The 12,686-nt window shown below is 47.2% G+C and overlaps 1 protein-coding gene across 1 annotated transcript; it reads right to left on the reverse strand.

Moving 5' to 3' along the window:
- Window positions 1-218: 218 nt before the first annotated feature.
- Window positions 219-7,978, reverse strand: PHKG1 (phosphorylase kinase catalytic subunit gamma 1). The gene is made up of 9 exons (XM_049789531.1): window positions 7,874-7,978; window positions 7,266-7,444; window positions 6,698-6,752; window positions 2,878-2,943; window positions 2,442-2,605; window positions 1,359-1,449; window positions 1,092-1,245; window positions 889-1,014; window positions 219-666 (listed from the first exon to the last, which is right to left on the reverse strand). Exons 1-9 carry the CDS (start codon window positions 7,954-7,956, stop codon window positions 421-423), a joined length of 1,164 nt encoding a protein of 387 aa, XP_049645488.1. The 5' UTR covers window positions 7,957-7,978; the 3' UTR covers window positions 219-420.
- Window positions 7,979-12,686: the final 4,708 nt, after the last annotated feature.

Here is a 12,686-nt window from a genome sequence, read left to right on the forward strand (position 1 = left end):
ATAACTGCAAGATAAAATGCAACATCAGTCTTTAAAAGTCCTAAAACTAAATGATTTACCAGATGCAACAGCATTTGGGGAAGTCTCAGATAGTATTCCAGAAAGAAACATCTGAAGTTTTCTTGCTCTTGTTAATTCAAGGTTTCCATAGGCCACTCAAATGTCTCCCTGGAGAAGAACCTGCCCCAGGCCCTCAGCTGACATCGCAGTCAGTGGTGTCTGAGTGTTTCACGCTGTGTCTGTCTGTGCTTGTCTCAGCCTTTTATTCTCACCCTGAGAAAAGTGAAGTCTGGTGTGGGGAACACCTGCTTCGGTGCAGGTGAGCTGATCCTAAAGTCAAGGGCCCCTGGCCAGAAGCCCACAGATAGTCTCACTCCTGTAACTTAGATGTCTCTAGTTTTCCCCTCCGCCTGCTGGTCCTCAATAGTCCTCCTCAGCCAAGGAGAGGAGCACTGCCTTTGGGGTGTTCTCAAAGAGGGCTGCACGGTTCTGCTGTTGCCCCTTCTTCACCCAGTGACCATAGATTTTGAATGCGTAGGCATCGATGAGGCGGCGCAGAGGGCGCAGGGCATAGGGGTCACGGATGACGATCTCCCGGGTCACAGGCTTGGCCCTGCGGTACTGGTAGTAGATGCGCACGGAGGCCAGCACTGTGAGGAGGGTCACCTGCGGGACAGGAGGCAACTTGCCCAGTAGTCCAGGGCGGCCCTTCTCATGAAGCCCTTCTTGGTAGGGACCCATTCCCACTCCCACCAGCATCCTCAGGGACATAGATAGGAAAACCAGATGGGGTGGAAGGGTTGAAATCCCATCTAAGGGAACACAGAGGGTTCGGAGACTTGAATTTGAGAAGCCGGCAGCAGCTGCCCCACTATCTAGTCTTAGTACCTTGAACTTGCCCCTCGGGCTGAAGTGCCGCACTTCTTCCACCACGTATTGTTGAAAGAAGGGGTGTGCCAAGGCCTCGTCTGCCGTATAGCGGCCCTGGGGGTTCACCACCAAGAAGCGGGACACCTGAGAGAACATGGAAGCAAGCAAGGTCCAGCGTGTGGCTCGTGACGCCCTGCCCCCTGCAGAGCCCAGCGCCTCACCAGGTCTTTGACGGTGTCCGAGTAATCATCCCACTCTGGTGAGCCAAACTGGTAATTGCCACTCATGATCATCCTGAGCATCAGCATCTGCTTCCGGTGCCAGAAGGGTGGGGAACCGGCCAGGAGGGTGTACATGATGACTCCTGTACTCCACCTGGCCCGCAAGAGGGTTCGCACTAGACCTTCTGTTCCCCCTCCTGGGCCAGGTGCTCCTGACAGTGGGGACATCCCTTTTCTGATGAGCCACCTTACCCCCAATATACTCACATGTCCACTTCCTTCCCGTAGCCTGGGTGGTCCTCATTCATGGAACACTCAATGATCTCGGGGGCCAGGTAACTGGGGGTCCCACAGACCTCTGCAAGAATAGTTGGACCAGAGAGGTAGTATAGCAGGTAGGGTGTATGCCTTGCAAGTAGCCGACCTAGATTCAAACCTGCTAGGGATGATTTTTGGATAATGGTCCTAAAAGAATAGTTACTATATGGATAGTTCACCAAAGGGTACTTGATAAAATGTTTTATTTTGAGGTCATACCTGATGGTGCTCTAAGCTTATTCCTGATGCTTCACCCAGGAATCAGCCTCCTGGCAGGCTCCAGGACCATATGGACCAGGCATTGAACCAGGGTTGTTTGCATGCCAGGCAACTGCCCTAATCACTGTACTACTGCCCTGGCCTAATCATCAAAGTGAGCTTGAAAGAGGAAGGTCCATAGAAAAGAAGTTGGGGGGGGCTGGTGGAGAGATAGCATGGAGGTAATGCCTTTCATGCAAAAGGTCATTGGTTCGAATCCTGGCATCCCATATGGTCCCCTGAGCCTGCCAGGTGTGATTTCTGAGCCTGGAGCCAGGAGTAACCCTTGAGCACTGCCAGGTGTGACCAAAAAAACAAACAAAAAAAAAAAAGAAAGAAAGAAAGAAAAGAAAAGAAAAGTTGGGCTGTAGTTCTCTTAGCGCTGGCTAAGGCAAAGGTCAGAGTTCATGGTTCTTTCACTTGGCAGCTGTTGGTTTCCCTTTTGGGGGTGAACACCCTGGGGCACTCAGGGGTTACACCTGGCTCTGTGCTCAAAAATCACTCCTAGAAGGCTTGCGGGACCGTATGAGATGCCAGGGATTGAATCTGGGTTGGCTTCATGCAAAGCAAATGCCCTCCCCGCTGTGCTATTGCTCTGGCTCTGGTTTCCCTTTTAACCTTGCCATCCTGCCCTGTAACTCAGTCCTGGGAAGAAGGTTGACATAAAGCACACCAAAATAGGAAGACTAGAGGAGAAACCCTGAGTGTTTCTGATCCTGAAAGAGTTGATGAGAGCCTTAGTCCCTGACATGGCCATAGTTATACAATCCAGACCTCTCAACTTCTGTCCTGGTTCCAGCTGGCAGGAAAAGCCAAAGTCTGTGAGCTTGATGTTCATGTCATCATCCAAGAGGATATTTTCAGGCTTGAGATCCCGGTGCACAATGTTGAGTTTGTGCAAGGTGCTGACCACCTCCAGTAGGGCTCTCATGATCTTCCTGGAGTGAGACAGGAACATGTTGCTATTGTCTGGGACCACACCCAGCAGCATTAAGCATGTGCTCCAGTCCCAAACACATTATTCTAATCTACTCTGTGGCTTTAAGTAATAGGTGGGGAGACCTATGCCAGTCAGCCATCCACACTGGATGTACAGGGCCATCTCGACAGGAAGAGACTATTAAACCCAGCATTAGACACTCCAGGCCAGACAAGTGTACACAAACTTTCTCCATGACCCTTGTGGGGAAGGGGGAAACTGGAACCTTACCTGGTTTCCTTCTCACTAAGGGTGACTTTCTCAGTGAGGTAATCAAAGAGTTCTCCTTTCTTCATCCTGTGAGGTTAGAGGCATTGTAAAACCTGCTTTCCCTGTGGCCCACACTAGTGCCCCCTGAAGCAAAGACCAAGGTCTGGCAAAGAGTAAAAATGTCATCTTGGCAGACTAAAAGAGTAGAAGAGGCTTGAGAGGGGAGATGGTCCCACAGTGAGGGTCTCCCGAGGAATGGACTGGAATCTGTCAGCTGAAAGAGGAAACCTGAACCAGATTAGGACAAGAATTATCCTGATTCCTAAGACAAATGAAAGAAGCAGCAATGCAAGTATTTGAGAAGCAAAATTGGCTATTTCAAAATCAAGAATTGTATCTCAGGGCCGGAGCAGGTGGTATGGAATGATAAGGTATCTGCTTTGTTGGCACTAGCCTAGGAATGACTGCGGTTTGATCCCCCAGCATCCCATATGGTCCCCCAAGCCAGGAGCGATTTCTGAGTGTATATCCAGGAGTAACCCCTGAGCGTCACCGGTTGTGGCCAAAAAAAAAAAGAAGAAGAAGAATTATATCTCATGGCCAGAGAGGTAGCTTGTTAATCTATTTGTTTACAACTTGGTTTCACCAAGACAAAGATCATCCCAGGTTTCTTTGTATCTATTTTTACAACTTGATTTTACCCTAAAACAGATTGTTTTAGGTGTAAACCTGGGTGGAACTGTCAGGATAACCTAAGCTATCTGCACTTACTCTGTCCTTACTCCCCCACCTGGGAGTGGTCTCAGTATTCAATAAAAACTACAGTTCTATCAGGCAGCTCGCTCTTGATATGAGGTTGAAGATTGCTAGACTATACATCTACATGTGTTTTGCCCTCAGCCTGGTTTGGATTATTTCCTGAAATGACTCTGCTTCAGATCCATTCATCTGGGGTTGGAAATATGGTGTATGGGGTGATGCTACAGTAGCTCATTGGAAGAATACATCCATGAGTACCAGGTTTGATCTCTATCAACAACTATAAAATTTACTAAATAGGAGGCTGAAGAAATAGTGCAAGGAATAGGGCCTTGACTTGTATGCAGCCAACTCAGGTTTGATTCCTATCATCCCATTGGGTTCCTTGAGCCTGCCAGGAGTGATCCCTGAGTGCAGAATCAGGAGTAGAAAGTAACCCCGGATCATCACAAAATCAAAAATCAAAACCATTTCAGCCATCCCACTTCTTGAGATGGTCTAGAAAGAGGACTGAACTAGAATAATGTATTACTCTGGAGGGCAAAACAGGACATTGAAAATAGCTTTTCCAAGCATCTTCTCTAAAGGTTACAGACATTTGAGCTACCACCAGGGACACTGAGGAGTGTTGGAGCAGCTGTCAGGGGATCTGGCGAAGTGTCTTGTCTAAATAGAAAAGGTACACTCTGTCCCTGCCTGCCCACCCTCCAAGGAAAGAAGTGGGACTCCTTTGGTGCAGGGATCTGTCTGGGTGAGTAGGGATACTACCTTGAATTACAGAAGTAATCTTCCTCAAAGGTAATGTGTACAACCAATTTTTATTTAAATTCCATTCAAATAAGAGAACAGCAGCAAACAGATTTGGAGTAGAGGACAGGTTGCAGAGCTCTATTCTGCTTGGCACTCAGGTTGTGCTGGTTGAACCACATACAGCCACATGCAAGGCAAGTGCCTTACCCCTGTACTGTCCAGCCTAGTAGCAAAGAATCACTAGCATATACTGCTGACTGCAGGGCACACCAACAGGCCTTGTTTTCCTGGCACATGGTGTTCAGTTACATGCACCAAATTTAGTTATGCCTGCAAATACAAACAAACATCTTGGGACTGGAGCAAACAGTGGGGACTGCCTTACATGTGGCCAACCCAGGTTCAATCCCTGGCATCTGTCAGGAGTAATTTCTAAGTGCAGAGCCAGGAATAACCCCTAAGGGCTACCGGGTGTGATCCCAAAACAAACAAACAAATCCATCTTTCAGTATAGTGAGAATGTGAGATTTTCTGACTACAAAATTGGCTTGAAAAATTGACTTAAGTAAACTGCATCCTAAGTTCTAGAGGAATCAAGACACCCCTTACCAGTGAGTGATTTAGGAAGACTAGTACTTACTGGACATAGTAGGGAGAGTCAGGAACTCATCAGTTTCCCTCCATAACTGTCTTTTCTCTTTTTCTTCTATTTATTTACAGTTTTAGGGCCGCAACCAGCTTTGCTCAGGGGTCTACTCTTGGTTCATGGTTTTAGTCAAGCCAGCTGTGTGCAAGGCAAGCATCCTACCTACCTACCTGTAAGCACCCTACCTACCTACCAACCTACCTGGCCTATCACTACAGGTTCCAAACAAAGACTTATAAAGCTAAAAATGATCTGTTAGTTCCCTGTGCCAAAAAAAACGCTGAGTGATGAAGACCCTGATGGTACAGAAACAAGAGACCTTTCAGAAACACAGGTGAAAGGATGACTTTCGTCTCTGAACCTCACACCTCCCATAGAAACCTCTTGCACCTGTCTCCCTGGCCTGGCTCTCTTGTCTAGGCATGCTGGCTCCCTCCTTTCCATTTTTATGTTCTTACCATTTTTAGTTTAGTTTAGTTTTATTTATTTTTTGGCTTTGGGGTTCCCAGTGGCTCTCAGGTTACTCCTGGCTTTGCACTCAGGAATCACTTCTGGTGGGATGTTGGGGATTGAACCTTGGTTGGCTGTGTACAAGGGAAATGCCCTACCTGCTGTACTATCACTCCAGCCCTACTTTCTTGCTTTTTTTTTTTTTTTGGTTTTTGGGTCACACCTGGTGGTGTTCAGGGGTTACTCCTGGCTCTGTACTCAGAAATTGCTCCTGGCAGGCTTGGGGGACTATATGGGATGCCAGGATTCAAACCAATGGCCTGTATGCAAGGCAAACACCATACCTACATGCTATCTCTCTGGCCCTCTTTCGTGCCATTTTTAAAGTCAGATTTTATTGCCTTCCTGCCTTTGCCCTCACAATCCTCATCATAGCTAAAATACTGCCAAATCCAAACTTTGCTTGCTCTACTTCTTATGCCAGCCCACCTCCTAGGACTAACTTGAGTATGTCCTGCTACTCAAGTCTTGGCTTCGATCCCTGTAACATTCTATTCAGGTTCTTTCTGGCCTTCCCTGACCATAGTGCCTAAAGAAACCTAACTCTCTCCCTGTTCTACTTTATAGATATGTATAAGACTTCATACTTATATTATGAAATTGTTATCTACTCATTCATGAAAATTATTACATGAGACTGAGAATTTTATAATTCTTGCTTATGGTTTGTGTCTAGAATAAGTAATTAATAACCACCACAACCATCATTGTTGTTAATAATTAGCATGTAGGGGGCCAGAATGATAGCACAGCAGATAGAGCATTTGCCTTATACGCACGAGACCTGGGTTCTATCCTTGGCATCCCATATGGTCCCCTAAGCCTGCCAGGAGTGATTACTGAGTGCAGAGCCAAGAGTAACCTCTGAGTGCCACCAGGTGTAGCCCCCCAAAATAAACAAACAAAAAATAGCATATTGTGCCAGTCCCTGTGCTGTTATTGTAATGCCAATGTGAAAATTAATACTGAAAGCAAACATCTAGTCTAGTTCTAGAAAACCAAGGATTCAGAATCTGGCACCATGACTCCAGGAGCTGATATGCTAAGAGTTTGATCCTATCCAGAGTGTAGGCAGCTGGATGCTGGTCCCTAGAAAGCACTGGGGAGCAGGGGAACCACAATAGGAGTTCTCTAGTAGACCCCAGCATATGGCAGCCTCTAGGACTAGGTACTTACAGATCAAACACCAAGAAGAAGAAAGTGTTGGTCTCATAAGTGTCCTTCAGTTGTACTGAAATGGAAATAGTACCTTGTCTCAGGTAACAGGAGTATGGCCAAGGACAATCAGGGGTAGGGGCAGGGGAGTTGAAGCAGCTGGGGCTAGATTTCAGAAACTGCAAGGGGGAGCTGGAGCAATAGTATAGCAGGTAAGGTGCTTGCCTTGAACATAACCAATCCCTAGCATCCCTTATCACAACCAGGCATGATTCCTGAGAGCAGAACCCTAAGCACCATTGGAGTGGGAAAAAGAAATAGCTGCAAGGGATGCCAGGATGATACTCAAAAGAAGAGTACCCAAGGAGTGGTAAGGCCCCCAGGGACGTATACTCTAACCCCCCTACTGTATCCCAGACCTTCCTAGAGAGACCAAGACAGAGCTGAAAGCTCTCTGGAACTTTGAAAATGAGCTGTAAATCTCAAGGCACTGGAATGGCCAGTTTTTCAGGACACAGTATACACCCAAATAGTGTACACCCAAGGTCTGACATGACTTAACAGTGCATAGTACCCTGCTGCTACTCACTTATGTTGGGGTGTCCTGAGACTTTGTGTAGGATGTCCACCTCCTTCTGTGTGGCTTCTCGCAGCTCTTTCACCTCCTCAGAGCTGAAGCTGCCCCCACCGGTGATGTCGATGATCTTCACAGCATACTCCTTGCAGGTGGGTTTATGGACACAGCGCCTGACAACACTGCTGACTCCTCTAGGGGTGAAGCGGATACAGTGCGGGAGCCTTACCCCACATCCAGGTCTAGGCCACAGCAAAGGGGTTCTGCGTTTCCCCCAGCAACCTGTAAACTTCTGTGGCTGAAAGGAGGATTAAATGAAGGACAGAGGGAGCTGATGACAAGGCTGATCTCAGGGCTCTCTCTTGCCTCCTAGACCAGCCAGTCAGTCATGGGGCACTCCCATAGCCCCTCCATCTTTACCTCCACCCAAAGTGGGTTTAGATGTGTTTGTCAGTAGCATTGGGGAGCTCTGCTCAGGCTTCTGGCCTGGATGTTCTTAGACACCCGCTAAAGGATTGTACCAAGAGGACAGTGCTCTGGAGATTGGACAGTGCTTAGGATCTAGTAGAGATGGCTGTCAGCTTCAGCCTGCTAGAACCCAGGACAGCAGGTTTGTGCCTGACCTGCCTAGGATCTCCTTGGGCTCATAGTTCTCGTAGAAGCTCTGTGCAGAGTGTGTGTCTGGCAGGGTCTCGTCCCAGGGCATGCTCAGCTGCTTGAGATTTGAAGATGCTGTGAGTGGAGATAAAAAGAAATGGTCAACCATAGGGAATACAACTGTACTATGAAAATGTATTCATAATAAAATTAAAATTGGGGCCGGAGAGATAGCATGGAGGTAAAGGCATTTGCCTTTCATGCTGAAGGACGGTGGTTTGAATCCTGGCATCCCATATGGTCCCTGTGCCTGCCACCAGCAATTTCTGAACATAGAGCCAGGAGTAACCCCAGAGCACTGCCAGGTGTGACCCAAAAACCAAAAAATAAAATAAATTCACAGAGGAGGTGAATTTTAGGCTTTATTTCTTTTTTTTTTTTTTTTGGTTTTTGGTTTTTGGGCCACACCCAGCGTTGCTCAGGGGTTACTCCTGGCTGTCTGCTCAAAAATAGCTCCTGGCAGGCACAGGGGACCAACCACCTTTGGTCCTGGATCGGCTGCTTGCAAGGCAAACGCGCTGTGCTATCTCTCCGGGCCCTAGGCTTTATTTCTTGTTTGTTTTTCTGGGAAAAAAGGCCCTATGGTCCCAGATTTTCTCCTTTTTTTTTTTTTTTTTTTTTTTTTTTAGGTCTTCTCCATTCTAGCCCATGTACATAGCTACAGAATCAGGCCAGCCAGTCACTATGAAGATCAGGTCAAATATCCAGCTAACCAAAAATCTCATGAGTCTTTTTTTTTTTTTTTTTTGGTTTTTGGGTCACACCCGGCGTTGCTCAGGGGTTACTCCTGGCTGTCTTGCTCAGAAATAGCTCCTGGCAGGCACAGGGGACCATATGGGACACTGGGATTCAAACCAACCACCTTTGGTCCTGGATCGGCTGCTTGCAAGGCAAACGCGCTGTGCTATCTCTCCGGGCCCTTCTCATGAGTCTTAATTGGGGGTGCAGTGGGTATGGGGGATTCCCAGCAGTGCTCAGGTGCTACTCCTGGCTTAATCCTCAGGGATTATTCCTGATGGTGCTCAGAGAACCGTTTGGTGCTGGGAATTGAACTCAGGAACTCAGACATACCGACTAGTGTTCTACCACTGAGCCATATCTTCTTGTTTTTGTTAAGCCACACCCAGCAGTGCTCAGAAGTTACATCTGGGAGCCGGAGAGATAGCATGGAGGTAAGGCATTTACCTTGCATGCAGAAGGATGGCAGTTCAAATCCCAGCATCTTATATGGTCCCCTGAGCCTGCCAGGAGAATTTCTGAGTGTAGAGCCAGGAGTAACCCCTGTGTGCTGTCGGGTGTGACCCAAAAACAAACAAACAAAAAAAAACAAAAAAAAAAAAAACACGAAGAAGTTACACCTGTATCTGCTCAGGGTTACTCCTAGCTGGCTCGGGGAACCATCTGGGGTACCATGAGTTGAACCTGGGTCAGCTGCATGCAAGGCAGATGCCTGATACGCTATTCTCCAGCCTTTCAAGATTTTTTTTTTTTTTGGTTTGGTTTGGTGTTTGGGACACATCAGTTTGCGCTCAGGGTTTGCTCCTGGCTCTGCACTTCAGCTCCCAAGTGTTTATTAATTTGCATTTTCTTACATCTAGAATAGTTCCTGCCTCAGATAAGGATCTAAATAGACATTTTTTTGTTTGTTTGTTTTTTTTAGGTCATACCCAGCAGCGCTCAGGGGTTACTCCTGGCTCTATGCTCAGAAGTCACTCCTGGCAGGCTCAGGGGACCATATGAGATGCTGGGATTCGAACCACCATCTGTTCAGATAGGCTGTGTGCAAGGCAAATGCCCTACCATTGTGCTATCTTTCTAGCCCCCTAAAATAGACATTTTGGGGGTTTTTTTTTGGGCCACACCTGGTGACGCTCAGGGGTACCTCCTGGCAATGCGCTCAGAAGTTGCTCCTGGCTCGGGGGACCATATGGGATGCCAGGGGATCGAACCGTGGTCTGTCCTAGGCTAGCGCTGGCAAGGCAGACACCTTACTTCTAACACCACTGTGCCAGCCCCAGACATTTTCTTGTTCACCAGGACGTTTGAAATGTCATATGCCATCAAAGACAAATGATATCTTACTTTAACGTAATTTTTTTTTTAGTAAGAATGCAGTGAGGTGGAGCAATAGCACAGTGGGTAGGGCATTTGCCTTGCATGCTGCCTACCCAGGCCTACCCAGGACGGACCCCAGTTACATTTCTTTTTTTTTTTTTTTTTTTTTTTGGTTTTTGGGGCCACACCCATTTGATGCTCAGGGGTTACTCCTGGCTAAGCGCTCAGAAATGGCCCCTGGCTTGGGGGGACCATATGGGATGCCAGGGGATCGAACCACGGTCCTTCCTTGGCTAGCGCTTGTAAGGCAGACACCTTACCTCTAGCGCCACCTCGCCGGCCCCCCAGTTACATTTCTAGCATCCCATATGGTCCAACAAACCTGCCAGAAGTGATTTCTGAGCACATTGTGTGTGTGTGTGTGTGTGTGTGTGTGTGTGTGTGTGTGTGTGTGTGTGTATGTGTGTATTTGGGTTACTTTTGACTCTGTAGTGTGTGTGTGTGTGTGTGTGTGTGTGTGTGTGTGTGTGTGTGTGTGTGTGTTTGGTTACTTTTGACTCTGTACTCAAAAATCACTGCTGGCAGGCTCGAGAACCATATAGGATACCTGGGATCAAACCCAGTTGGCCACATGCAAACCAAACAAATGCCTTAACCTGTGCTATTACTCTGGCCCCTCCCTTACTTTATTTTTAACTTCCCCAGTGAGAACTGTCAAGTCTGCAAACCCCTCCTTCCAGTACATACTTCTAGTGCTTCCCACTGTTTCCTTCTAATTCATGTGGTTGGTTGTTTTTGTTTTTGTGCCACATCCAGCAATGTTTAGTTGATGCTCCTGGCTCTGTGCTCAGGAATCATTCCTGGTAGTACTCGGGGACCTACAAAGTGCTGGGGATCAAACCAGAGTTGGACATTTGCAAAGCATGCTCCCTACCCATTGTACTGTTGTTCTGACCACATCCTTCCACTCCTTCTTAATCTGGACTCTCATATTCAATCTCAGAATCAGCTTGTATTTATTCACACTTTCTTGACCATGTGCTCTGAGGGATGTGGGTAGGGTAAGCCCTGGACCTAGCCTTTGATATTATTCATGTGTGTCATTGTCTCCCCTATGACACTAATATGCTCCAGACATTCATTCTCTTTTGCCCAAGTACAGACATATAGTTGGTACTAGATGTGAGTTGATGATTGTGTTGTAAGCCTTTGGTACCAGGTCCCACTAATAGAGGTCTTATGTCTAATCTAAGACAGGGTAGGAGAGGCCTCAGCCAGGACACTCAACAATGGGCTCCAAGGAGTTGAGCCTTTGCTTGAGGTACTTGAACAGATTATGAGGAAGACAGGAGAACATCATCTACCACCAGGAAGAGAGGCAGAAAACACTTAGATCTGCAAGGCCAAATAAAGCTCTGCTAGCACTACTTTTTTTGTTTGCTTTTTTTGGCCACAGCTGCAGTGTTCAGGGATTACTCCTCTCTCTGTGCTCAGAAATTATTCCTGCCAGGGCCGGAGTGGTGGCACGAGCGGTAGTGCGTGTGCCTTGCACGCTCTAACCTAGGATGGACCTCAGTTTCATCCCCCGGTGTCCCATATAGTCCCCCAAGTTAGGAGCAATTTCTGAGCGCATAGCCAGGAGTAACCCCTGAGTGTCAACGGATGTGGCCCAAAAAGCAAAAACAACAAAAATACATTTTGTTTTAATTTTTAAAAATTTTTTAATTTGGGGCCGGAGAGATAGCATGGAGGTAAGGTGTTTGCCTTGCATGCAGAAGGACGGTGGTTCGAATCCCGGCATCCCATATGGTCCCCCGAGCCTGCCAGGAGTGATTTCTGAGTGTAGAGCCAGGAGTAACCCCTGAGCGCAGCCGGGTGTGTCCCAAAAAATAAAACAAAACAAAAAAAATTTTTAGTTTTTAAAATTAAAAAAAAAATTGTGCCAAATTACTCCTACCAAATAGGATACCCGGGATCAAACCCGGATTGGCCAGTTGTGTGCAAAAGCACCCTACTCACTATGGCTCAGCTAGCTCCACCTTTCACCCTTTCTAGGCCCAGGATTTGGCAAGTAGGAGGAGCCAATTTGAGGAGCTGTCATTCGTCAGCCTGGGAGGCCTCAGAACACAGGGCTGACATTCCAGGGCTTGCTGCTGGGTGCCTGGTTACCAGAAAAAGAATTAAAATAACAACAGTCTCTGCCAGCAACTGGCCTCTGCACCAGCCCCAAATGAATAAAGTCCCCCCCCCCCCCCAGTAAAGAAAGCCCATTTCCTAACAAATCCTTATAAGTTCCCAAGGGCATTTGGGTTTCTCACCCTTCCTCATCCCAAGCTCAGACTCTTCTCACACTCACCCCACCTCACCCCATCCCACCCTACTCAGCTCTGGGCTTCCAGTCCTGGATGTTCTCTGGGCTGGCAGCTGTATTCTCTGACATCCCAAGTTCTGATTGTACTAGCCTCTGCTTGGGTTGATGGGGACGCTTTATCTTCCGTTCTCTTAAGGGCTGACTGTTCCTCTCACTAAACTCACCTACATCCTCTCAAGACCTTTGAAAGTAAATAGAAATAGGCACCCCTAATCTTCATGAAGTATAATATCCTTTCTTCAAACTCAAAGTCAAAAATAAATTCAAAAAATAAAAATAAACAGAACAAAAACCAGACACAGGACCCTACTTTCTGTAAACGAATTTCCCAGACTGGATCTCTAAGAAAAAAC

Source organism: Suncus etruscus, chromosome 15 (assembly GCF_024139225.1).
Source record: "Suncus etruscus isolate mSunEtr1 chromosome 15, mSunEtr1.pri.cur, whole genome shotgun sequence".
Taxonomy (NCBI): Eukaryota; Metazoa; Chordata; class Mammalia; order Eulipotyphla; family Soricidae; genus Suncus; species Suncus etruscus.

Excerpts from the sequence above, each read along its gene's own strand:
- PHKG1 (XM_049789531.1), bottom strand. The coding sequence starts at position 7,956 with ATGCCCTGGGACGAGACCCTGCCAGACACACACTCTGCACAGAGCTTC. Across the intron at positions 2,606-2,877 it reads CTTAGTGAGAAGGAAACCAG|GAAGATCATGAGAGCCCTAC; the intron begins GTAAGGTTCCAG and ends GTCTCACTCCAG. Across the intron at positions 667-888 it reads GCCCGAGGGGCAAGTTCAAG|GTGACCCTCCTCACAGTGCT; the intron begins GTACTAAGACTA and ends CCTGTCCCGCAG.